Source organism: Alligator sinensis, unplaced genomic scaffold (genome assembly GCF_000455745.1).
Source record: "Alligator sinensis unplaced genomic scaffold, ASM45574v1 scaffold59_3, whole genome shotgun sequence".
NCBI lineage: Eukaryota > Metazoa > Chordata > Crocodylia > Alligatoridae > Alligator > Alligator sinensis.
The window spans coordinates 198,541-224,066 of record NW_005842856.1 but is presented as its reverse complement, the minus strand read 5'-3'; the positions used below and the strand labels follow the sequence as shown (position 1 = coordinate 224,066).

At 43.8% G+C, this 25,526-nt stretch overlaps 1 protein-coding gene across 1 annotated transcript in view; it reads right to left on the bottom strand.

Moving 5' to 3' along the window:
• Positions 1-1,303: 1,303 nt before the first annotated feature.
• LOC102382681 (ADAMTS-like protein 1) overlaps positions 1,304-25,526 on the bottom strand; it is a 211,481-nt gene continuing 187,258 nt past the window's right edge. Inside the window, exons 18-23 of the mRNA XM_006035591.3 lie at positions 18,633-18,833; positions 16,253-16,433; positions 12,341-12,548; positions 8,408-8,517; positions 6,378-6,598; positions 1,304-3,986 (exon numbers count right to left, since the gene is read on the bottom strand). Coding sequence (XP_006035653.2) covers positions 3,880-3,986; positions 6,378-6,598; positions 8,408-8,517; positions 12,341-12,548; positions 16,253-16,433; positions 18,633-18,833 — 1,028 coding nt within the window. The 3' untranslated portion in view covers positions 1,304-3,879. The remainder of the gene's footprint in view (positions 3,987-6,377; positions 6,599-8,407; positions 8,518-12,340; positions 12,549-16,252; positions 16,434-18,632; positions 18,834-25,526) is intronic.

The following is a 25,526-nucleotide window of genomic DNA, read 5'->3' as shown; positions in this document are numbered from 1 at the left end:
CAGCAGGGCTGGGGGGCAGGGGCTTTGGGTGGGGGGCAAGGGCACAAGCAGGGCATCCTGCCATGTACCCCCTGCCCTCATTTTGTTTTTCTGGCATGCTGGCACTCCGGCACCTTCCAGGGTAGGCATTGTGGTGTTTTTCAGCACTCTGGCCAAAAAGCTTTGCCTATCCCTGATCTAATTCATGATCCACACAAACATGCCTCCTGCCATGCATGCTATAGCAGGAGGTGCTATCGTGTGGCTCATGCATTAGATCCCATCTCAGTGGGGGGGGGCAAGACTCTTCTGATTTTTATTATGAAGGGTATGCACATATCTAAGTAAACTTTTGGAAAATCTGAGGAACATCTCTGTAGCAGTGAAAGAGTGAACCCCTCTGCCCAACCCACCTCTCAATTGAGAAGAGCTGCAACTTTGTTTGCTGGAAAAGGGCTACAGGAAATACAAACAAAACTTGAGAGGTGGCACGTGCATGGCCTTCCCTAAGGATAAATATGCTTGCTTGCATAAAGAAACCTTTTGATTTGATGAATACATCCCTTTTAGTTCTCTGAATGTGTGCAGAGGAAACTAACAGTTGCACACAAATTGAGGCACTGTGGATAGTGTGCTTATTGTACCAGTGTTTATATCAGATTTCATGGCTCAGGACAGTTTGGATGCCTGGTGGAGACTGACAGAATCCTTCTATCAATCTGGTCCTGGACAGCTCTACAACCTCTGTCTGCCACTTCTGCTGCTTTGGGATTTATTTTAGTGGCTGCAGCATTGACCCATACCTTCCCCACATGGTAGTGGTATCTGAAAATCTCTACAGATAAGGAGTCAGTGGCACACCCCTTGGTCTAGGATGAAGAGACCAAGCTCATTGCTTTTCAGTATTTGTGTGCCTGAGCAAGTAGAAGGAGTCGCATGTCCCTGAAGAGTGAACATAATGATGGTTCAAGGAAGTTGCAAGCTCCATTAGTGAAGGCAGCTCCGAAGATCAGCTTTGCCAAGTGAGTGACTATAGAAATAGAGAATGATGCCAGAGGCCCTTCTAAACTCCAGTGTCCCTGGTTCTCCTGTTGTTAATGATAAAGAACAATGTGAGGGGCAAGGATTTTTGTGGGTGACATCTTGAGAGAACAAAGTTTGGGTACTTGGTACCCAAAAGCTTGTTTACATTCCTCTCAACTATGCAGTCAATCCAATAAAAGATACTGGTCCACAAAAATCCTTGCCTCCTATTTTTCCTGGGACAGCACCCCAACCATAATAAAGAAGAAGTTGGACAACAATCATTAAATAAATAGGCTGTAATATCTGTACAAAATTATATAAATACAAGTTTTTTGGGGGAGGGACTGCCTCCTTTTATAGTATTTAGCAACCCTTATAATCTTATTGTGATACTGCTATGTCACAATTCATAGGACAAACATTTAGAATTACATTCATACTGTGCAAAGGTAACAGAAAGGCCTCTCAAGACTTCGTTTCTGAATCTTTATCCTAAGCACAGTTAGTTATCCAACAGGTGATCCTCTGAATAGGTCTTGCTAGTAAAGAAATGTAAATATCTTGCCTCACTGCCCTTCATTAGTTATTTTAGTAAAAACAACCATCACATTATTATTAAGGAATCTGTCCTTCATTCCATGCATAACTTCCATGCTGCATATTAAAAAAAACCCTCCCCACAAATGTCATAGTTTACAAAAGCACTCTGTACACAGTGAAACGTATCCCAAGTTAAATGTGAATGTTATTAAAAATAGGAAAAATACATTATTACCACTGATTTTACAGGAACAAAACTGCAGGGAGATAAAAAAGTCCCCAAAATAGTTTTATCTGGACAACATAATGTACAATTATTAATACTGCACTTTTTATACAAGAAATCCTAATAAATATACACAAAAGATATACATTTACATACACAGAAACACATTCTCTATTTTTCTTTTTAAATAAAAGTTACACTGATTCTTAGGAACAAGTTTTCTTGGAGACCCATTGTAGAGTGCATGTTTACTGCCAGATACACTTTGGAATGACCAAACTGCAGGCGATTTAATGTAATGGACCTGACATTGACCTCACAAAAGAACTTCCAGGCTTGTTGAAAAATCCATATGTAATGGAAGCTACAACATATCAATACTTTCAGAGTGTTTTATTACTTCACCACCACATGTGAGCCCCACTGGGGCAACATAAGAGCCACAGCCAAACCTTTAATGTAGAGGTGGTCCTGAAATAAAGCTTCTGACCTGGACATCTCACCCTTAAAGTTTGGGGAAGTTGAGATCCCAGTTCTCCAGCTTGAGTCTGTTTTTAATTTTTCATGCATGCAAGGTGCTGAGCAACCTAGATTTCCACTGACCTGACTTGAGAGCACCCAGGACTTAGCTTAATGAAGCACTTAACTGATTCAACCTATTGATCATTACTGCCAGCAGGAGAGAGAGAGAGAGAAAGAGAGAGAGAGAGACCCATAATGAGCAAGCAAAGTCACATTACAGATGTGAAATCTGAGCTTTGCCTCTCAGCTCACATCTGCAGAATTCTATTGGTGGACATAAAACTATGCTGTTTTCTAGCATCCAGGGTTTTTGTTTTGGTGTCTTTTAAGAATTGGTACTGCTACTGTGAAACCAATGCTGATGAGACTACATTCTGCATACCTACGTAACGGGAACAACCAAAAGGAACAACCATTTTTCTTGGGAGACCCATCATAGAGAGCATGTTTACTGCCAGACACATAGTACAGGAACAACAGGAACAACCATTTTTCATGAGAACAGAGCTGCTGTGATTATCATCAGCGGAGGACTTGGCTATTAGGATAGAAACATTCCTCACTGGCAGGACATAAAGACCATTTTTACAAACTAAATATTATCTGTAAGCCCATAACAGATCCCAGATCTGAAAGCCCCTGAACTCTGGGAACCTGGGCTCCTTCGTACTCAGCATACGTCTTAAATCATGTTTAGATTTAACGTGGTAAGTAGCTCTTGTTGCTACAAACATACATCTCTTGCCAGTGCTCCACAATGATAGAGCAACATCAGCAAGTTCACAATATAGTTTGTCAATAGCATATCATTCTGTCTCTCTCTTTCCTCTTCTGTATAATCCTGTACTTCATCTTTCCTTTTGCCTCTTCCTGCTGCGGAGAAAACTATGCACTTATTCAGATGCTTTTAAAATTAATTCATGCTTTACCACAGTTCAGCCTCCTGTTCAGGTACCAAGGCCCAGATCATCAAAAGCATTTGGACAGTAATCATTTGAGGATCTGGGCCTAGATTCTAATTATAGGAGTGAGAGAAAGGAGAGGGAACTGGAACCCAGTCTTGGAGACAACAGACACTTTTAAAAAGCAAAACTATAACTTTTATGTCCACAAACCCTCCAAATTAAGTACCTGCCTACTGAATGTATAATGCTCAAATCAGGTTTTCAGCAGCCCAGGGCATGTCAAGCTGTTTGATTCACAGTCTGGTAGTCTGATCTGATGCTAATGGGATGTTTGTTGTGTGGTACTTACACATCAACAAAGAGATGGGGATCTCAAGACCTGTATGTAGATTGCTATACAGCTCAGTTCCTCTTGGCGCTGTCTTGCTTGTAATATGGTTCTCATCATCTTTCTTTTCGGTCCCAGCACGACCGTTTTGCTGCATTCTGTCTCCCAGCTTGGTAGAAGGGAAGATTTGTCAAGTCCTTTACAACAATGATTCAGTAAAACATTTTTTTAAAAAGGGGGGAAATAAATAAAATGAAAACCGAATTCTGTCCCATGTATTTTCTTTGTAAGAGTCCTTGCTGTAGTGAAGCAAAGGCTGATGCTCTGTTCCTCCATTTTGGCTGCTCCATTCTTCATGCTTTTCCACAAGTCCCGCAGCAGCGAGATTTGAACTGGGTGAGTTGACAGAGTTTGAGCTGCTTCACCTTCTCACAGTACCTGGTGGTGTCTCTGCATTCCACTAATCAAAGGGGAATAAAAAAAGAAAAAGGTGGTGAAACAATGAAGGAATCATTACCAGTCTCAGAGAAACTGTGATTCTTAGGTGTCTTGCCTGGAAAAGGGGCCACTGAGGGCAAATCTATATATGCAATTAATGTGCCAGATTTTTCTGCACAGAAAATTCAGGTGCATTAAACTGTGCCCAGGCACTCACCTGAACATGTGCCCATTGGGAGCAAAATTGTTCCCAATGGGAGCAATTCAGTCTAGGGCTGCTCCTGCCCTTTCTGTCCCCTGAAGAAGCCAAGGGGCGCTCCAGGATCCCAGGGGTGCCAGCCCTGGGCTGGCAGGGGGCATGGGAGCAGGTCCCAATCTCTGGAGGCAGCTGCCTCCCAGCTGCATGGAGATGGGGAATGGTCCCATTCTCTGCAGGGCGGGGAGAGCTGTCCAGGCTCTGGGGACAGCTGCCTCTCAGCTGTGTGGTGATGGGGACTGGTTCTAATTGGCATGTGGCTGGAAGGCAGCTGCCCCCAGAGTCGGGACAGCTTTCTCCCAGCTCTGGGGAGACTGGGGCTTAGCCAGGCAGCGGTGGCCTCCTGCTGCTTGGGGTGGCCGCGAGCAAATTGCTCCTGGTCAGGGTCTACACAGGCGCTTTAGTGTATTAGTTAATGCGCCATTTTTCTAGTGCCGGCACTAGCAAATGGTGAATTAGACTAATTTAATGCCCAGTAATTGATGCACATGTGTAGCCAGTGATGCTTTACTGCACATTAGACTAATCTAATGCACATTAAAAAATCATCTCTGTTTATATGTGCATGTGTAGATGTAGCCTGAGAGACTGGACTTCAGACTGAACCTTGAAAGTGGGAATTCAGGTGGGCTCAAAGAAGAACTTAACATTCAGCTGTTGTTTCTAGAACATGAAATCAGAGAAGAGGCTTCTGGGTAAATATTAGGTTTGTGGGACACTCAGATTTCAGTGTAGCTCTCACTGCACTGGTTGGGGCTTTTCCCTATCTTAGATATAGGATGTCAGTTGCTATGTGAGAGGTAAAGGTGTAAATAAAATAGGTATAAGATTTTCCCTCCTTAAGAACCTTCATGAATATTAGTGCAATGCTTGAGTTCCACAATGGTTGTCCTAGAGGTTTCTATGCAATCTAGTTCTAGAGCTGAACTTGTAGCCTTGAAGAGAAGGATTAAACTGGCTCTAAGATACCTTTTCGTCTTTCTTAAATACTGGGCATTGGGAGTTCCCTGGTTTAACTGCAACAGCTGTGGAAGCCTGTCTAATTTACATCAGCCTCCAGGTGTTGCCCTGGTGTGAAATCTCCACTAAGTTTTGTGTGCTGTAGCAACCAACAAGCCACACATAGTTCACTAGGGCTTCTGAGGGCATCAGTGGGCAGATTTGCAGCTGTTTTCCATAGTACCTTTGCCAAAGGACCCTCTCCTGGCTAGCAGTGGGGATTTCATGGATCACAGAATCATAGAAAATGAGGGCTGGAAGTGAGGTCATCTAGTCCAACCCCCTACTCAAAGCCAACTATATAATCTCATTGCTAACTGTATAATCCCAGCCAAGGCTTTGTTTAGTCAGGTCTATTTGAGGGCCTATTTATGCCACTGACCTTTTTATTTGGCCAAAAGGGTGAGGATCTCATCACCTTCAAGTTCTATCTGTGTCACCGTCCTATTCGCTCTCATTAAGACAACTCGTGATGGGGAGGGGAGGGGAGGGGAGGGGAGTGTCTGCCAAGTCACTGTATTTGCATTTAGAGGGAAGAGAACACCTGGTGTAGGTGCTGCTTCCCCTAATGTGATGCTGCAGAGTGGTGCTCTGCACGCCTGCCTGTGCACAGCACTGGAATCTCTGACTACATACCATTCTCTAGGAGTGGGCCTTTAAACTCAATATTTGGGAACTATAACTGGCAAAGGGTGAGTGATCTGCATTCTTGCTGCCTGCTGTACCCAGGTGGAAATTTGACACATAAAGTTTAGCTTTAGGAGAGGCACATCTGTTCCAGATTACTTTTTCAGTATTTATAACTTGTATGTTTTTTTGCAGGCCCAATTAAATGTTTGTCGCCTCAAAGCCACTTCCACTCTAGGAATTTCCAGCACTAGCCAGCTAATCTCCTTCAGGCAAACAATCTATTCCTAACTTTTCTTTCTCTCCATGCCAGTAACAGAAACTCAAGACAACCCTTTCCCTTATTAGAAATGGGATATTCCACTGGTTCCCACCCCTAACAACAACAACCAATTCATGAGACACTCTTGTAGAAATGTTGAATTTTGCAGGCTGTATTGCACAGCTTGTTAATTAAATATTTGCCCAAGAAGCCCACTGTACTCTGGGTGCCAGGTTCTTCAGTGAAGATTTTTTCCTGTAGGAACATACTGTTTTCACAGGGGGTGATGTTACAGCGTTGCCAGTTGGAAGGCCTTGGTCTCCAAGAACAGTAGAGCTCTTGCATGGGTTTGTTAGTATGGACATGTACACATTCCACACGCCTTGACTGGAAGCCGTAGTTACCACAGGTAGCTGTGCACACAGTCCAAAGACTGACTCTCCAGTGCACACCGCAGAGCTCTGTCCAGCAGTTCTGAGTGCTCAAAGGCCTGTGAGTAGAAGGGACTTGTGTATTATCAGCATACAAAACAAGAAACAAAACAGAGAATCACACATGGTCTTCCCCAAGTACTGGAAACAGGAACACTGATCCTGAGCTGCTGGTCTTGATCCAGTGCAGCTCCATTGTCCAAATGGACTAAGCCAGTGGTTTTCAATAGCGCTGTGCGAAATTTCGTCGGGTGTTTCGTTTCGATGCGTTTCGAGCTTGAAACAGTGAAATCAAAATGAAACAAAAGACTTTGAAATAGCTTTGAAATGAAATGAGGGCACTTGAAACATTTTGAAAGTTTTGAAACATTTTGAGTTTCAAAACTGGGCTTACTTGGCTTCACCACTGGTTCCAGCTGGCAGCAGCAGCCTGCTGTCATCCTGTGCGCAGATCCGGGGGCCCGCACCACCTGGGAGGAGACTGGCACAGCCCCGCAGCACTCCCAGGGGGTGTGGGCCCTGGGATCTGCACACAGGATGACAGCAGGCTGTTGCTGCTGGCTAGGGCCAGTGGCAGCAGCAGTCTTCCCAACGCTTGGCACAGGCTGTGCCCGTTTGAAACATTTTGAGTTTCAAAACTGGGCTTACTTGGCTTCACCACTGGTTCCAGCTGGCAGCAGCAGCCTGCTGTCATCCTGTGCGCAGATCCGGGGGCCCGCACCACCTGGGAGGAGACTGGCACAGCCCCGCAGCACTCCCAGGGGGTGTGGGCCCTGCTGGGAGGAGTCTGGCACAGGCCTGCAGCCCTGCAGGGGGTGCTGGCCCCTGGACTTGTGTGCTGGATGACAGGAGGTTGCCACTGCCAGTTTGGACCGGCACTGGGGAAACTGCTGCTGCTACTGGCCCCAGGCAGCAGTGGCAGGCTCCTGAGAGGGCTGCGGGGCTGTGCTCCCAGGGGTGTGGGTCCCCAGATCTGCATGCCAGATCCAAAGAGGCTGCTGCTGCCACCTATGATTGGCACTGGGCACGGGCAGCAGCAGCAGCCTCCTGTCATCCAGTGCACAGATCCAGCGGCCTGCGGCCCTGAGAGGGCTGTGGGGCTGTGGCCAACTCTGAATCTGTGCACTGGACGACAGGAGGCTGCCGTTGCTGCCCAAGGCCAGCAGCAGCAGCAATCTTCCTGGTGCTGGGCATGGCCTGTGCCCAGTGCCAGTCCCAGGCAGCAGTGACAGCCTCCTGAGGGCCCACACCCTCAGGAAGACTGTGGGGCTGAGCCCGAGTCCTCTTAGGGGTGCGAGCCTCAGGATCTGCAGGTTGGATGACAGGAGGCTGCTGCTGTTGCCTGGAGCCAGCAGCAGGAGCAATCTTCCCCTATTTGTAGTTGTCCCACAGGATTGGACCTCTGAAACCCTGGGAACAGCAGGGGTCCAAACCTGTAGGACGATGGGCGATTTTTGTGTTACCCAATGAAGCAGGTCAGCTCTGCTGGGGCATATCCTGGCACAGCCGATGCTACAGCCAAAATGATGTCTGTTTTTAGCCTCAGTCTCCAAAGAGTCTTTGGTATCCCTACCAAGTTTGCCAGTTGCTGGCCGATTAATGCTAGTTGTGACAGTTTTTGGTCATGTGGGATGCATGTTCACTAGAAGGGCAAATCTGGGCCTTCTCTGAAGAGATGGCCTTAAAACCACTGTGGGCCTAAGTCTTCTGTCACACCATTCTTACACATATATCCATTGACTGCAACATATTTTTCCTGTTAAGTGAATCAAGCCCCTAAATCGAAAAGGTAACTGTAAAGATATTGGTCCCAGTCATAAATTTATGTATAAAACAGTAGTTATAGTGAGGAAAGATTTCACTTCTACCTTGGCAGGGCACTACACTGATCAGAAGAAACAGAAGTGCCATCTTTGGTCTGGCAAAAGATTTTTCTATGTTGCACAGCCAATCGTGGTCCAATACACGGCCCATTACACTGTGAATATAGAAATAATACACTCAGTGGAAGAAAGGGACAGCATGTAGCCTACTTTTTGAAGCTCTTTCTAGGAAAAGATAAACAAAGGTGCATGTCACCGTGAGGTAGATACTCTCAATCACTTCATACCGGCCTGTAGGCTTTCAAGATCAAGTGTGCAGTCATCTTATGACTTAGCCTCTCTCAGACAGCATTAAAAACCAATTTCTGTATCACTCTGTAGATTTATTTCCCTTCCCTTCCAATATTTCAATCTTAAATCCACCTGTTTGACCAAATAAAATGTTCTTTTATGCTATTTTTGCAGAGCTTGTGATTCATACAGCAATTTTTGCTGTACTCCTTTTGCTGTGCATGTTACAGCTTGTACTCTCACAATTTATAGGCCAGTGGCTAATAACAAATGAGAATCAGACCAAGAACATCTTTCCTTAAATTAACAATTTAAAAATATTGCACAATAATAAATTAGATTGAAAAACCTAATGAACATAGCGGATCGGCAAGGCCGAATCACCAAGCACAACCCTAGTGATTAAAATTCAGCAGTTGCACACTGCAGTTTAATATTCTTCTCCTCTTCCTAGTTTAAATCACAGACAGCCAAAGATATGGAGCATGTAATTACAGCATCATTTTCATTAAGTGTTAAGGAATCTGCTTGATTTCTAGGCAGTCAATCTCTACTAACTGTTTCCAGCAGGGTCCTGCTGCTTGGGACATGGAAGAGAATGGACATGAAGATGAGGATACCACTAGTGGGTGGGGATTTTTCCTGACTGCAGTCCTGACCTCTCTTATCTCCTTCCTCTCAGAAACTCTTTTGCCCCTGCATAGCCTCCTCACGCAGCCCCCTCTCCTGCTGCTGGTTTTCACTTCCCTGAGGGCTGGAAGAGAGAGAAGCAAGTCAATACAAGGCATTCAAATGCCTTCATTGGACACTGGGTCAGACCCATACTGAGAAAAGGTGCATAGAGAAGACATTCATTTGAGTAGGCAGAGCACAGACAAGATATGTATGTGCTGGCAGTGTTCATAATCCACAAATTTGAGCCAATGGGAATTTTTGTTTTGAAGCACTGTTTGATTAGAAGAAAACTCAGGCCTTGGAGGTCAAACAGCCTACAGTGATCTGCTTGCAGCTAAATGAAAGAAGGTGAGAGAAAAAAACAAGGAATTAGCTTTGGGGAGGTTGAAGTCATCTTTTTATTTTCTTTATAGTTTGGGGAAGCTAATCCCTGAACCTGGTCAATATGAACCCGACGTCACCTTGGGTGAACTCTGTAATACAATAGTGAAATGTCACTGATCCGCAGCCAATGTGCTATTCCTAATTGTAATTAAATAATTGTCTTGTAGTCATGGCTTGGAACTGAGCAGTCTAGGTTTACATGGATGTTGAGAATTTTTTTTTTAGGTGGGAGAACTATGATACTGAAAAGCACAAAGGTCAGGTATAACAGATTAATTCATGCCTCTGATTATCTAGACTGGGTATGACATTATGTGGAATGACACAAACCAGGGGATAAAACCACCACTGCAAGGTAACTGGCCAACAGCAAGAATTATACAATCCTTACCTGAAATTCCAAAGCAAGTACGACTTGAGCAATTCGCTTCTTTCTTTTAAAAGAATGCTGCAGTCTTTAATCATATACACTTCATGATAACTCAGTCTAATTTTCTGAATCAATTTCTTCCAAAACATACATGCAGTTAGTTTCAGATGATCAACAGAAATGGTTCTTATTTTGCTAAAACCTCTGAATGCATTGCAATAAACTTTGTTCCACTAAAATTTTGTAACATTGCTTATTGCTTTTGATTAAGCAAATTAGCCAGTGTTGCATGCTGCTTAATAAGTGGCTTTTTAAATTTGTGTTCAGGACTGTATTTAGCAAAGAGTATGACTAATTGAGACATAGCATCACATTGCCATGAAAGATAGCAGAATGAGATAGTATACTTCATTTACCATTGCTTTCCAATTGTCCTACCATGCAGTGAAAGACTACAAAATACATAATGATGACATTACTGAGGATAATGTCATCATTGTATACACAACACTTATCCTATGTAATAATTTCAATAGCCTTTTGGTGGCTTCCACTAAACTTGTTTCCTTATCAAGGCCTGACTAATACTTTTATGATGTTGATTGAAAGATATGACCACTTCAGATTTGCTACAGATAAACTGCTCCTTCATCAAAAATGTCTTTCCTGCCAAAAGTGACATTAAAATATTTGACTAATGCATCAAAGCAAAGCAAATTAGCCCCTCTCGATTAAAGCTTGTTTTTCATTCAGTCTATGCCCCTAGGTAAGGACTTGACCAGGAGAACTTCTGGATTCAAGCCTCTGCCTTGGCTACAACTATTAGCTCTGTAGGCCTAGACTGTTGCAGACTCAGTAACCTTTAAATGTGGCCCAGCCATTATTGAATGAGTGCAGGTTGAATGGTATCATATTGCCTGCATGTGGGCTGCAACCAATGTACATACTTCTTCTAGGAGCTTTGCTAGTGTGGAGAGATCCAGAGAATGAAAGACCCCAGGGTCTCCAGAAGAAGATGATTTCACACACAGTACTATGAATTATTTACAATTTACAGAAACCTTTGTAATGCCTGAGGACTATGTAAAGTAGTGAGAATTTCATAATTTGCAAATTAATGTATGGAATTCTTAAAATGATTTGAATCTAGTCTTGTGTGACACTTTCCTTTGTGTACCAGTTCAAGTGACCTGGATTTCACAAGATCCCAGGCAACCAGGAAACCTTTGCAAATTTGGGGCTTTATAAAAAGACCCTCCTACATGTCAGCCCAGGGAAGGAATGTTGGATGAAAGGAACGTTAAATGTTGCATAACCCAGATATTCACAGTTTAGAAGAATGTGGGCTTCCTTGCATTCAGATGCAAAGAAAAGTTTTAGCAGCAGAAGCAAGGATTGAATGAGCCATGGGAGCTGACCAAATCTCTCTCTCATGGAGACTGACTCTTCTCAACCCATATTGAGACATTGGGCCAACAGTCTAAGGAGACTTTTGCTGCCAGTGTCCAAACTGCACCTGTTCAGGAAAAGAGGAAGGACTGCTTGCCAGGGTTACGTTCATCAGTGTAAATAACTGCAGAGTGGGATTGAAAGCAGAGTAGGGAAGCAAAGGGCTAGGTGCAACCAGCCTTTAATAAGTACACAATTCATCATACAAGGGACAAGGCAGGGAGCATTTCTCAGCCCCAGGCAAGAACAAGTCACAAGCACAGTTGCTGCACCTGGAGAAATGTTGAGACTATTTTCAACTGACTCTCCTCAAGCATGCACATCATTCCCAAGGAGAAGGGGAAAGGAGAGGGTAGGGCCACATTTGGCTTACAGTACAGAGCAGTCTGGCACACTGAAGAGGGTGTGAAAACAGGCTGCTCCAACTCAGGGGATGCATTTTTCCCCCCTCCCTTCACAAGCATCAGGAAACTTGCAGTTGGTTATGCCTGACTAAGGCATGTTCCCTTCATAAGCTCTCCTTGAGACAGTGTGCTTCTGTGCTCAAGGCAGTGCCCATCTGGGACAATTCAACTGAAAATGCCCCTGCACGGGATCAGCCTGCTGTCTTTGTGAAATTCATGATGTTTGGTTATACCAATAATCCCATGTATAAAACATGAGGCTGTAGGCTGTCAGGAGCTCAACTGCCTCTTAACAGTTCACACACCATATTAATGATGGATGCAGAAGCATTGCTTTCATTTTCAGTTGCCACCCTGCAAACCAAGAGCATGTGTGTGTGTCTGCATTTTCTATTTGGTCCTTACCTGGCCCCAGGAGGAGGCCACCCACTCCACACATGGTTGCCTGTTACAGGACTGGGTGTCCACTGGCCGTTTAGCCGCTTGGGCACATGAATCGTTCGAAATGGGAGTAGAGCTGCCTGCAGCTGTCAGTCTCTGGCACATCACCCGGCGGGTCTGGACCCCTCCGCCACAGCTCTGAGTACAAAGGGACCAAGATGTCACCATCCACCTGATGAGGCAGTGCAGAGGGGGTTGGGGAGCAGAAACACAGTAGAGAGTCATGAGTGGCAAAAGAAATAGAATCAGGGGTACTACAGAATACAACTCCCCTGAACTCACATATGTACTTCAAGAAAGGCAGCCATGCCGAGAGGTGCTGAGCGCCCTCAGCTTCCATGGAAGTGAAAAGGGAGCGGAGGAAATTCCACACCTCATATGAGTGTATTCTCTAGAAAGCAATATCTGTTACACATAAGAATCTCCACTAAGGTTAATGGGCCTGTAAGGTAAATTATTCTGCTTTTCCCTTGGATTTGTTTGTAAAACAAATGGGTGCATTCCAATCCCTTAGACCCCTTCTACTCATGCAAAGGCATTCACTATATTTCATCAACATTCTGCTTCTGATTACTCCCCACCATTGCAGAATCAGGAAGTAACATCAAATGAACTAAGGAAATAAGCAAGCTCTCAGCAAAGGGGAAACGTTATTTCTCTTCTTTGTTTCCTGTAGTTTGGCAAGGCTGAACTTGCAGCTTCTCTTCCCCTTGTAAAGCTCTGCCCTGTGCTTCAATCAACTTTTATTTCCAAACATACATTTCAGCAGTTTTCTTGGGAGCTGGGAGAGAGAAGTGTGGACTTTATTATATCTCAGAAAAGGGATAAAAGGACTTAAATAATTCCTGTGGAAATATTCCCATCAGCAAGTCAAACTGCAAATATTAATGAGCATGTTTTATCAAGTCTTCCCTGGTTTCAGCTGCTTCTTATGACTCAGCTGGCAGGCCAGAAAACATTGCCCAAAGAGAGGTACAGCAATACATCACAGAAAGGTACTGAAATAGCAGCCCTGCCATCTGCCTGAGCCACAGTCAGAGCAGATTCTTGAAAAGCTGGCTCCTTTGTTTTCATCAAGGCTAGGGATAGACATTCAAAAAGCCTGAGCCTGAAACGATTCAACCTTTGCAGGTTAGTCTAACCTGGCTAGGCTAAATCAGTTTTGTAACCAGACAGATATCCCAGAGATGCAGGCATGTGCCTGCAGTGGGTCAGGCTAAAAGCTAGGGGAACTAGAGCAGCCCTCCCCCTTCCCCTGTACTAAGCTATGGGGGGGCATGGCCAGACCCCAGCAGAATGCTCTGATTATGCCAGCAAGGAATTGATAACAGTGTTTATCACCCCATTAAGAAAACCACAGAGGGACATTACCAGCTACCTGCTGATTCTGCCTGTTGATTCAGCATGAACTGAAGCCAGCATGTGCTCTGCTAGCTAATAGACTGACACCTCTCCACAAGGCAGAGGGAAGTGGGGGATTCCTGCTTAGCAGGGAGTGGTGATGGGGAGAGGGGAGCAGCCTGCAGTCCCTGCTGTAGCTGTAGCCAAGGAGCAGAGCAGAGGGGGCAGCCCTGCTGTAGAGTAGAGAGTCCTGCCCAGCCCAGAGAGCATGCTGGGATGCTGGGAGAGTCTGGTTTATCTTAAATCAACAAGGGGTCTGGGACAGATATTGCATAAACTGGTTTGAGCCAAATCAGATAAGTCTGATTGAGATAAACAAGGTTTATCTCAAAATGGCCATTATTTCAGCCATTTTTAAACTGGTTTATGTGCACTGTTCTGTTACAGGGTTAAACGAGTTTCTGATCACTTAAACTGGTTTATGTGCAATGTCTGTCCCTAGCTCAAGACTCTGTCCACTACTCAGCTGAATTCTGGGTGTCAGAAACTATGGACTGATGCCTATCTCAAATATAGAACTACAAAACCAGAGTTATCCTGCCGAGGTTAGTGGAGTTACACTGAGTATTCCCTTGTGTCGCTGTGATCAGAAACTAGTCCTATCACCACAACTGTCCAGTGCACCTTGTCTTCGTTTAGAAGAAAAGTTGAGCAAGGCAGATATTTAAAAAAAAGCAGGAAAGGAGTTGTTGCAGAGAAGATTTGTTGCACAGAAGTCTTGAGTGAGGAGCCACTGCAGTGCAGAACTAAGGCTTGTTAAAAGCTGTGAAGGGAATGAACTTGCTGGAGAATGACTGGAGACTGTGGGCTAGGTTTTGTCCTGCACCAAAACCTGTGGGCATTAGAGACTGTGGTGGGTTGGAAACAATTAGCAAGCTGGTTACCATTCATGGATTTTCAAGCTCTCCTGGCATCAATGTCAGTTCTCATTTTTCCACACGAACACCCTTGAGGTTAAAAAAATATTAAGGCTTATGGAAAGGAGCACAGAAAAGATCTGATATATTAAGAAATGTGCCAGCCCATAATAACTGCCAATCTTGGAGAAATCACTAGTTGACACTGTTACACATGGTTTTGCAAGTGCTTTTTAGTGCATCTTTGAAAAATAATGTTTTTCAAATTGTTAACATTAGAATTGTTAACATTAGAAGGTACTTTTTATTTCAGAAGGCACTACAGATGAGAGAGGAGTTTGCTCTGTTTTACTCTCTTAGTTCATAGGGAAGAGTTGCTTCTTAGTGCCTGAGCAATGTTGCTGGGGCTAAATTTCTGAAACATGGATTTGTTTACATGCTATTTTTGACTACCTTTATTCTAGGTCTGGTGTATGTAGTGTAAACAAAACAAGTTACTGTAAAAAGTACATAGTATGTATTAAGAATAATCTTGCAAATGCTCAGGCAAGCAGTTTTCTAAACAAAGTCATAATGTTAGATCCCATTGTGTAAGAACAAGATGCAGCCCACCAGCTGAAAAAAATAAAGCAGAAGCAAGACCTTGGAGATGAAGGAGTCAGCAAAAAACCAGAAAAAAACAGTGATTGACCAAGAGTACCCGAGTCCATGGCCTTACGCATGCGCTCCTAGCAGAGAAGCATGTAAATGAATGTAATGCATAGGCAATTATATGCTAATGAAGTAAACAGTAAACTGAGGAGGAGCTTGAGATGGGAGGAGAAATGGGTGGAACAGGCGGAACAGAGGTGGAACAAATGTTAATATGTATGAACAAAGGTGTATAAAATGTGAAAAGAACTATTGTTCAGTGCAGACCCCCAGTTTGTTATTTTTTTGGGACCCTTGTCTGAAGCTGTCTCCATTCTGAATAAAGCTGTTGCGAGCAATGTGCGCTCCCACCTTGCTCTGGCTAATGAGTAACAGGATCCATGAGCAATTGGATCGTCATCTCCCTAGTTGTTGGGTGCCGCATAGAGTCGGGGTCTAACAGGTTCTACCTCACTTATTTCTCTGCCAGTGAGAAACTGACGTCAAGGCCCTAAAATTTGCTTCTCCTTGGCAGAGACAGAAAGAGAAAAAATGTATTTATACCATAAGATCATCCCAATGCTCCATTCAGAACCAAGACCAGAAAGGCACTGTCACTCTTCCAAACAGTGCACAGTCTGGAGTTGACAAAGAATCAGATAACTGATGAGGTTTGAAGCACAGAGGAAAACTGGCTCCTCTAGATTAAAGGGCAGAGTAGATTTGCACCTTGTGATCTAACCAAAGTGTGTGTGTTATGTGTGTGTGTATTGCTAATACATTGCTATATGTTTCTAATAGTGAATTGTGGGCAATCCCCTTTAATAGAAGTAGTAGAGCCCAGCTCTGCCTCATACCATGAATGTTTTCCCTAATCCTTGCTGTTAGTCAAGATTTTTTTCCTGGACAAACCCTGGAAAAGCTGATAATTTGTTGTCCAGTGTAGAGTTAAAAGGATATATGGCATATCAACCATGCAAAGACGAACCTGGAAGGACAGTCTCTTCTGTTACAAGCAATGGGTTGTAGCATTGGCTTGGGCTTCTCTTTGCAGAGGGATACGTTGACCTCTGTCCCATCAAGTAAGCACCGGAGTCGGGGTAGCTGCACCCCTCTGTTACCACAGGAAGCTGAACATGCCATCATCTTGTCCACTGACCACCAATATTCTGTCACAACCACAAGACACCCAAATTAACATTTAAAAACTGTCTGTAAAAGCCTGTTCGTAAATAACAGAACTAGATGAGTCTATCATCATTCTGGATATGTCTTCCAAGTCAAAATTACTCTTAAGAAATGTTTGGAATAGGTTCCTCATGTTTAGGAAAAGTATTCTTCCTACAAAGCATGAGGAAAATCTATACTGTTTAGGTCACTGTCTTCTTTAATATGGCAAAAGCTTTGCCATGTATTTATCTATATAAGAAATGGCATGGGTGATATGTGATTTCAGCTAGGATTAGTACATGTCCTATAGTTATTAGTGCACTAGACTGTGATTTGGGAGACTGTAATTCCCTACTTTGCAACAGACTTCCTGTCTGACCATAGCCAAATCACTCAGTCGCTCTGTGCTTGTGTTTCAGCTCTAAAATGGGGATAAAAGCTCTTTCATTATGAGAAGGAGATGATCAGATACTATGGTAATGGAGAGAGGGACAGATACATATAGGCCCTGGGGGATATTTTATAGCAATCCTGCATGATACTTAATGGAATCATCCAATGGAATTTAACAGAAAATACTAACCTCTATACATTTATGAAGTCATTTCAAGAAATTTAAAAGAGAATTGATATAACTAACACACAAATGTGTAGAACTGTACAGTCTCATTAAGTCAATGGAATTATACTGATTTAAACTAGTTGATAATATGCTTTCATGCCAGTTAAGAAGGGCTTAAACCAGGAAATTCAGATCCACTCAAACAAAATATGTCTGAATTGAATATTTAGAGTTGTCCCCATCTGACTTCTATACAGGACAGTTCATCCACAAGTTTTCAAGGCACTTGGAAGGTGGAAGGACTTTGTTTATAGTATATGCAATGTGCTATATATATTATTATTGTAAAATATTATATATAATAGTGGGGAAAAGTGACAATCTTGGTTTTAACTGTATATTTTTAATATTACTAATTCTTGGATATATGAAAAACACCCAGTAATTTTGGGGCACAGGAGATTTTGGTGTCATATGGCTGAATCTCCAGTGAGAGACTTTCAAGGGGCACAACTGCAGGTAAACAGTAGATATTTAATGCTCTCCTTTGCAAAGCTACCCTTAACTTGCAAAACTTAATTTAAAATCTAAGTTTAAACTTAGTGGCAAATGATACCCAAAAACTAAGTTCTGAAGAGGAAAAGGAGTATGCAATTATGGGGTCATCTGACCCCAGTACTCTTTCCTGCCTAGGCAGGGGGTTGGACTTGATGATCTGTTGAGATCCCTTCCAACCCTAACATCTATGAATCTATTAAAAGATCAACTAGTAAAATTAATCTGTAGACTGTTAGCAACCTAAAGTGATGCTTTCAAATTCCAATTCAAATAAATATATTATCAACAACAACTTTGGTCACTGTTTCTCAGCTGATGATTCATGACCCTCAAGAGATTCATTAAAGGGAGTCATGAAGTATGGAAAATATTACTGAACTCTAAAACAAAGAAAATATCACCCCTACTCCCCTGCATTGCCTTATCCTACAAGGCCATGTATTCATTATTAACCTCTCAGAACAAACCTGGCAATACAACATGTAGCTTTGTCATGGTTATCACTGGTACCCCTGATAAATCTCATGGGCACATCTAAATCTCATAGTAAATGAAAGGAGGTCACAAAATAATTTTACTTCAAATAAAGTGTCTCCAATCCAAAAATATAATTTGGGATAGAGACAACCCTCATCTGGTGCTGAAGGGTAGGGTGGGTAGATTGGAGCCACCCTTGTGGGGCCCTAAAATGAGCTCCCTCTTCTCCCTTTTCCCCCTTCCATTCTGAAAACAGAGCCTGGGCTGGGAGGGAGGAGGGGCTTTTGCAAGGAAAACTGGCTGCAGGCTTGCAGACAGCAGCTGGATTCCCCAATCCCCGCTCCCCCCTTGATCCAACAGTGAACTTCCGTTTGGTCTGGGGGATCACTGTAGCTCAGAACACTTCCTGCAAAGTGTTATGACTTACCGTGGGGAACTGCTGTTCTGTCTGCGCCCTTAGTAGACCTGTCTTCAAATTTACCCTTAGTGGCTAAAGCACCAGAACAACTGAATACTGCAACTACTACTCTTGGCATCAGGGTAAAGGCATTGAAAATGATGATAAGCCAGGTTAACAGTAGCATCCTGAGCATATTTTTACCTTGGATTATAAGAGATGTTTTTTGCATCAGTGAGCCAGCTTCATTTTGTGCAAGGCAGCTGAATTCACCCTGATAACCGTCAGTGATATTTAATATCTGAAGAATCTGACCAGCTGCTAAGATGTGGTGTTTAATGCTGATGGGTTGACCAGCATAAAACCAGGTGATGTTAGGGGTTGGATGACCATCTACTGGGCAACCTAGAAAATAAGAAGAGAATTAAACCATCTGCTAGCAAAAGGAAAGTTAAATTTCCTGTAAGTCACATAGTGCAGAGCTTAGTATTTTGATATCAATAAAATGTGGTATCTCATTTTCCCTTCTTTTTGTCAACCACTAATGATTAAGTAATGCTTGCAATGGCAGTCTTAACAATAGAAAAACAGTTAACCCGCCCCCCCCCAGTAACTTACTGCATTTCCACAACAGCTTCCATGCAAAGATATGAAATCACCGTTTAAATCATCCAGTGACCTCCCTTCAGCCTTGTACTTTCTTTTTCAAAACTACCCATTGTCACCTCCCCAGTAACCACTTCATTACCTGCCTTAAAATTCTTCTACTAATGTTTAACTTAATACTTTTCATTGTAACAGGGTACATCTACACATGCATTTGATCTGGGTTCAGTTTACTGGTGAGTAAATGCTCCCAGGCAGGCATCTACACATTCAGGGACTAGGGAGAAGATTTGTTGCTAATGGCAGCAAACTGGTCCTGCTTCCTGGGGCCCTGAAATAGGCTCCCCCTGGGTGCTAGCCCAAGGGCTGGAAGGGAGCACTGGACCGGGAGACATCTGTCTTCTGGCTGGGGTTGGGACATTACAGATACTCTGCCCCCTGGGGCTGCCTGCTGCTGGGGTGGGGACAATGTCCCCCTGCCCCCGCAGCATGGGGCTCCTGGCCCTGGCTCCCTGATTAGGGGCAGGGGGCTTGGAAAGAGCTGCAGGGGAGGGACAGGTCCCAGCCCCCTGCCCCAATGTGCCTGTGGGGCAGCTAGCAGCTAGCTTACTACTAGCTAGGACTCATTTGAGTCCCGTTTTTGTTTTTAGGGTGTTTTTTTTTTTTTTTTGGGTTGTTCTCCCGCCCTGGCGGGGGGTCGGGCTAGAAGATCTATTAGGTCCCTTCCGACCCTGTAACTATGAAACTAGCTGTCCCACTGGCAGATCAGGGCAGGGGGTTGGGATCTACCTCACCCCTGTAACTTTCTTAGCATCATGCCTTGATCACCTGCCTAGGGCACAGGGCTGGGACCTGCCCCTGACCAGTTCCCAGCCCCAGTTCCCAGCACATGGGTGGAGGCTGGGGAGTTTTTTCCCTGCTCAAGTCGGCAAGTGCAGAGCTGGGTGGGGAACAAGCTGGGGAGTTTATTCATCACTTAGCTCTGCGAGTGCGGACCTGGGCAGGGAATAAGCTCCCTAGCTTGTTTCCCACTCAGTTCCATGAGTGTGGAGCTGGGTGGGGAACAAGTTCCCCAGCCTGTTCCCTGACCAGCTCTATGCTCGTGGAGCTGGGTCGGGAACAGGCTTCCCAAGCCCTGAAAGCAGGTGGATATCAGCACCAGCTCCATGGTTTCAGGGCTGGTGCTGGGAGTCTCTTATCTCCCAGCACCAGCTCTGTGGCTGTGGGACCGGTGCTGGGAGATAAGGGTCTCCCAGTGCCAGCCCCATGACTGTGGAGCTGGTGCTGGGAGATAAGGATCTCCCAGCCCCCTGCTCCCCGATTGCAATTTCAAAGCAGGGGGCTTGGAGTTCCCTGCTGCCGGGGCAGAGGGACATAGTCCCCACCCAGGCTCTGGTGGTGAAGCCTGTCCCAGAAGAAGGCAACTCCCAGGGGCAGGGAGCAATTTCCCGCTCCCTCATGGACAGCTAACCAGGAGCAAATTTGCTCCCAGTCAGAGGTCTACATGAATGCTACTGCATCATTACTAATTGAAAGTAAATTTGCTACTTGCACTTGCAGGTAGCAAATTTATTTGGGATTAGTGAGATTTACTGTGTAGTAAGCATGTGCACATGTAGAGACTTTGCAGTAAATTAAGCTACTGTGCAGTTAAGCATCTTGTGTAGACATGCCCACACTGTGTCAAATGCTCTTACTGAAATCCAGACAGATTCGATGGACACCATTTCCTATGTTTCTAAAAAACCCAGTTATCTTAGGAAATAACTAGAACTTGAACTAGTCTGACACAATCAGCACATCCAGATGAGTGTGAAGGTGCAGTCTGCGGTGCTGCAAAGCCATCTGTAGCACCACAAACTGAACTCACCATATATGCACACATTGGCCGTGCTTCTAACTTGCAGCACAGAAGGGATTTTTGACACTAGGAGATCCATGCATCCAGGCTCCATGTACCCAGATCGCTACCGCTAGAGCCCTGGGATGGCCGCAAAGCCAAGGTAAGGATGCCCAGGTGCTGGCCCCAACCTCCCCAACCCCACCTGGGGCAACTTGCCACATGCCAGAGCATGCATACAGGGACATTCCCTGGGGACAAGTAGTAGCAGAACAACTGTGTCACTATTTGTGCCCTGGGAAACACACATGCATGCTTATCTAGACGCATGCAATGAATCTTTGGTAAATATCTCTTGCATTTTATCCAGCTTCCCATTCACTCTGGCATACAGCATATTGCCCGGGGCGGGGGCAGGCGGGGGGAAGACTGCGGCCAGTACTGAGGCTGGTTCCAGAAGCCTTACCTGGGGTCCTGGGAGCTCCCCAGAGTTTCAGCAGTGGCACCCCAGCAGCAGAGTGCCTGGTTGACAGCCAGAATGTGGCTCTGGCCAGCCGGCATCTGGTCTCAGGCAGTGCATATTGCTGCCATGTGCAGCGCCCCACTTTTTTCTGCTGCAGGTTTTTTTGCTACTGGGATTTCCCATTGTCAACACCCACCCCCTGGCATTACAAATTAGCAGTGTGGGAATGCCTGCATGTGTGGCAGTAGATGGGCCTGTGGCACCACATACTGCATGTTTGCACTCATATTGATGTCCCTTTGAGCTCTCTCTTCCCAATAACTGTAGCAATTTCTCTTTTTGGACCCTCTTTCCCATTAGCTACCATGACTTTACTCTCACATTTAATTTCATTAGCCTCATTGAAAACCTAGCAAAGTATTCACTTAGTTTTTGGCACCTACCTAGATTATCTTTATTCTCTACTCAGTCCCTATTGCATTGTAGTCCCACTTCTTCCTGTGTTCTTATCATATATATATAAATAAAATAAAAATAGTGGTTTGCGATGTGGGATTTGGATTTGGCCCGATTCAGGGGACAGTGATTCAATTTGCTGATTTGGATCACTGTCCCACTTCGATTCTGATTTGGAGAATCAGTGATTCGGCCATAAACATAGCTTTATATGTTTTTTCTACATACATTGAGGTACCAGTCATGGCATATGAATGCTGAGATGGTGGGGCAGAGGGAGTGTCCCACAGGAGCGTGGGGGGTCCCCCCGTGTGCTTGGTGGTGGACCTGGAAGTGGACTGGAAATACTTCTGGTTCACTTCCAGGTCTGCTGCCAAGCATGTGGGGGACACCCCCACACCCAGCGATCGGCTGTGGAGGGGCCTCAGGTGCCCCCCCAGACCCAGGAGGCACCACTCACTGAGCTGGGGGCGGGGCTGTGCACTCTGCTGCAGACCCAGAAGTGGACTGGAAGTGCTTCTGGTCCACTTCTGGATCTGCTGCCAAGTGCTCTGGGGACCCCCCCCGGGACGCTCCATCCACCCCAGCATCTCAGCATTCACAAGCCGCCTGCTACCTTGAGGTATGTAGAAAAAAAACATATAAAGCTGTGTCTATGTCTGAGTCATCAAATTTCTCCAAATCTCTCTGAATCGAATCGGAGATTAATGGGTCTCCTGATTCAGTTTGGATTTGGAGATTCGGCTGCCAAATTGGGCCGAATCTCCACCGAATCGAATCAGCAACTGAAGCTTCACACAGTCCTAATATATAATCTGTTTTACAAAACTTTTGTTATTTAAACAATATCCTTGGCACCTCGGATTTTGTTCTGGCAATTTTTTCTTCCTGATCTGTTTAATTCATTTCTTGTAAGTTTTCTGCTGATTCCTAGCAACTTTTCTCTCATCTTTATCTTGTCTTATTCCACATATCCTTTTTAAACACAGATGTATTTTTCCCTGGCCTTTTTTTTTTTTAAATCAATAACTGAACCAGTCCAAGGCAGAAAACTGGCATGGAAGATTTTAGTCCAAATGGTTAAATTTTGCTAAAGTTAACAACAACTAAAAATAACGTGGGAAATGTTGGGCAATCTTAATTATGGGTGGCTACCGCTCCCTCTTGTAATTTGCTAATTTCTAGACAGGTTTTTCTCTGCAGTAATTGCAGAGGGGAATCTCAAACTTCAACATGTAAATGTGATAATGGACAAAGAGATGCAGTGGATTCAGTTTGATTGCATGTATCTGCAAAATCAACATCCACAGGTTAAAAAGCAAACATGAAACAGCTGATATTAACAACCATTTCCAGTTGAGCTCTAGATGCACCTTCTGGTTTTTTTAAATATTTATTATTGCTCTTCTCATTACTGCATATTTTATTTTCTTCCAAACATAAATATAAAATAGTAGCATATGGGAATAGCTAGTAGCCAACAACAGGGGAAAAAATCAGAATCCAATACTTTCAATATGTGTTACCAACGAATAATTATTAAATTTTTCCATGTCTAATGAAAAAACCTTACTTAGGCCTTATGAGGCTTCTATGTAATGGATATTTCCCATCTGCGTGAGTGACATGAACATCAATCACTCTTCACAGGTGACATATCCTATACATATCCCACTTGTACATGTGCATAAACTATTGGATAATGTGTTATACATATTAAGCAAGAACAAGACTGTAATAAAATATCTGCTCTTATAACATCCCTTTCTCCTTCTCCTCCCAGGAATAATATTAATACCATTTAATGCAGATTACCAACACCTATGTTCTATTTCCTCCCAACAGATGAGTATTTGCTGTTTTATCCTTACAATGCTCAACACCTGCAACAGGAATGGGATGAACAATATATGAAAGAGAAACTGGTTTTACTTCCAGACACTGTAGTTATTAAGGGGCTTCAGTATGTCATGACTCTTATGAGGGGAAGCAGCATTTGGGAATGTTGCCTGCCTAATGAGAACTCTGGCAGCTAAAGGCCCTTCTCTATCAACCCTTCCTAACCAGTGAAAGAAAATATTGCCTTTAAGCCTGCCTCCCAGGCCCACTGTGACTTTGAATTGACTCAAAGCCAGAGTATGATTCACAGATGTGCACAGTCTCCTTTTGGAGATGCAAATGAATGTCTAATATAAATTATACCGTTTTGGTGGTGGGCGTGGAGGGAAGTTCATATTTTGATAGCAGTAATAAGAGCTCAACCAAGGGGACACCAATGTTCTACCACACTGCCAATTATTACATGAAAGGAATGAATAAATTAACACTGCAGACTAAATTCTGCCCCTGGTTACAGCAGGATAAACCCATTCCACAGCTGCAACAGAGGGTAGAATCTAGAGCAGTACTGATAAAGCTAAAGAACAAATCAAAGGGCAGACAAAATGACTTATGTCATAATGTCACTTATAGCCCTGAAGGACAGAAGCAAATGAATAAAGATGCAAGCCAGCTAAGCCCGGGGTGCCATTTGTCATTGCAAGGAAATACAGAGTTCCTTTTAGAAGTCTAAGCCAACAGAATTCTATGGAAAGCAGTGGTGGGAATATCAAGGGCAAGCAAGCTGGTGTCAAACATAATTGGAAATAAAACCTCAGGAATTTCCTTAACTTCTTGTGCCTGTCTAACAAAGAGCCTTTACAGGTGTGTATTGACCTCATGCTAGTCCTCAGCTGATATTTCTTATATTTTTTACCTATGGACCTCAAATGCAGAGTTTAGATAAGGATAATGGTGTTCCAATTTGGGCTTAGAGGCTTCTAACCTTCTGTTTAGTAACCTTCAGCCTTTAATTTTAAAATGTTTTACAAAGGAAAGTATGTATCGTTATCTCCACATACAACCACAGAGTGCTGCATCTTGCTAAAGTTCACACAGCCAACTCAGGTCTCCAGTCCCAGCTCAATGCTCTGCTCACTGGACTATGTTTCTGATTAAAAAGATATGCCTGTATGCTAAATTTGGATTGAGATTCCAGCAATCTCAGAGTTCAGGGTGGAGTGGTGGTGGACTGTCTGGATTCATTTCAGACCCCTCTCTTGTGTTTCTCTAGTTGCTGGTGGATAAATACATAGCTTCAGTCCATTGCCATCAATCATAGAGCAATATAGCTAACAAAGAGATATGCATGCTTTAGAACTACTTTATAGAAAAGTCTGAGTTTGAAAGCAGCAAGAATTCCAGCTGCTTAGTAACTCTGTGTTGCATGGCACCTGAAAGCATTTACTGCAAAATGCACTCAACCTTGCTGTTCAGAAAGCATCTCTCTAACACTGCATTTCACAGATAGACAACTAACCAAGCAACGACAGGAAGATCACTGGCTGTCACTTCAAATGCACAAAGGTGACTAGGAGACAGACTTAGCACCCAAGGAAAGAAAATGCAAAATAATACCTTGCTCTTAAATGCATTTGATTTTTCTCCAGGAAAAAAATGTGACAATGATACATGGTGTAAAAACAGTAAGGGTTCAAAGTTATATCTTCATCAGACAACACTGAAATATTTCAATTATGTCATCATTTCTATTATAATTCCTCTATATTTCAGGAGCTAAAACCCCATCACGTAGGCCTGAAATATAGTGTATGAGGGTTTAGGCTGAGGGTCATCTTTCTTAATGGACTTAAACTAAAGTCGAAATAAATCATTTGGCCATTTTAAATGTGTG